Genomic DNA, 1,634 nt, shown 5'->3' with positions numbered 1-1,634 from the left:
CTGCCTGCCCACCCCTCCGGTAGGTGCCCGCCGCCGCCGCCCGCTTTAAGGGCAGCACCGCGGCGGCCCCCCTGGACCCCCTGATGATTTTTTCATGGCCGCGCAGCAAATCACCCGGCGCCGCCGGGCGCTCGCCCAACTTATGCATGCGGCGGGTCGCGCCGCCGTATTAATTTTTATGACCTGGGATGCTGCGCGTGGCGGCGGCGTGTGCGTGTCCGTCCGTGTGCGTGTGCGTGTGCGTGTGTGTGTGCGCGCCACGCTCGCTCTCTCTCGCTCTCTCCTTTTTTTTTTTTTTTCTCCAGGATTTCTTTTTTAACATGCTGGGAAGGTTTTAGTGGCACGGCGGAGTGCGCAGGGAGGCGAATTCCCCGCTGAGCGTTATGTGCGCCTTCTATTTGCAATTGCAGAGCAATATATTCGGCGGTCTGGACGAGAGCCTGCTGGCCCGCGCCGAAGCCCTGGCAGCGGTGGACATTGTCTCCCCGAGCAAGAGCCACCACCACCACCCGCCGCACCACAGCCCCTTCAAGCCGGACGCCACGTACCACACCATGAACACCATCCCCTGCACCTCGGCCGCCTCCTCCTCCTCGGTGCCCATCTCCCACCCGTCCGCCCTGTCGGGCACCCACCACCACCACCACCACCACCATCACCACCACCACCAGCCCCACCAGGCGCTGGAGGGCGACCTGCTGGAGCACCTGACGCCGGGGCTGGCTCTGGGGGCCATGGCGGCCCCTGACGGCGCCGTGGTGTCCACGCCGGGCCATGCTCCCCACATGGCCGGCATGACCCCCATGCACCCGGCGGCGCTGGGCATGGCCCACGCCCACGGGCTGCCGGCCCACATGGGCTGCGTGAGCGACGTGGACGCCGACCCGCGCGACCTGGAGGCCTTCGCCGAGCGCTTCAAGCAGCGCCGCATCAAGCTGGGGGTGACCCAGGCCGACGTGGGCTCGGCGCTGGCCAACCTGAAGATCCCGGGCGTGGGCTCGCTGAGCCAGAGCACCATCTGCCGCTTCGAGTCGCTCACCCTGTCGCACAACAACATGATCGCCCTCAAGCCCATCCTGCAGGCCTGGCTGGAGGAGGCCGAGAAGGCGCACCGCGAGAAGCTGGCCAAGCCCGAGCTCTTCGCCGGCGCCGAGAAGAAGCGCAAGCGCACCTCCATCGCCGCCCCGGAGAAGCGCTCCCTCGAGGCCTACTTCGCCCTGCAGCCGCGGCCCTCCTCCGAGAAGATCGCCGCCATCGCCGAGAAGCTCGACCTCAAGAAAAACGTCGTCCGCGTCTGGTTCTGCAACCAGCGGCAGAAGCAGAAGCGCATGAAGTACTCCGCCGGCATTTAGGGCCGCCCCCGCCTCCCTGCCGCCCCCGCGGCAAAACAGGGGGGTGAAAAACAAACAAACAAGCAAACAAGCAAAACAAAAATCGAGGCGCCCCCCCGCCGCCGGAGCCCCGCCGCCGCCAAGTAAGGTCCCCTCTTATTCCTAAGGGCAGCGCCGCGGTGAGGGGCGAAGCCGCGCTTCGCGGCCGGCGGGTCGTTTCTTTCCTTCCTCTTTTCTTTTCTCCCCCCTCCCCCCCCCGAAATTAAATTGACTCCAGACTGAAACTTGAATCTTAGAGGGGAA

At 66.0% G+C, this 1,634-nt stretch overlaps 1 protein-coding gene across 1 annotated transcript; it reads left to right on the top strand.

Annotated features, from left to right (window-relative positions):
• Nucleotides 1-383: 383 nt before the first annotated feature.
• POU4F2 (POU class 4 homeobox 2) lies at nucleotides 384-1,352 on the top strand. The gene has a single exon (XM_026087534.1). The coding sequence runs from the start codon at nucleotides 384-386 to the stop codon at nucleotides 1,350-1,352; it is 969 nt and encodes a 322-aa protein (XP_025943319.1).
• The last annotated feature ends 282 nt before the right edge of the window (nucleotides 1,353-1,634 follow it).

This window comes from Apteryx rowi, unplaced genomic scaffold (genome assembly GCF_003343035.1).
Source record: "Apteryx rowi isolate R43461 unplaced genomic scaffold, aptRow1 scaffold_72, whole genome shotgun sequence".
In the NCBI taxonomy this organism is placed as follows: Eukaryota; Metazoa; Chordata; class Aves; order Apterygiformes; family Apterygidae; genus Apteryx; species Apteryx rowi.
Note: the sequence above shows the minus strand (reverse complement) of the source record. Positions and strands in the feature narration are given on the sequence as shown.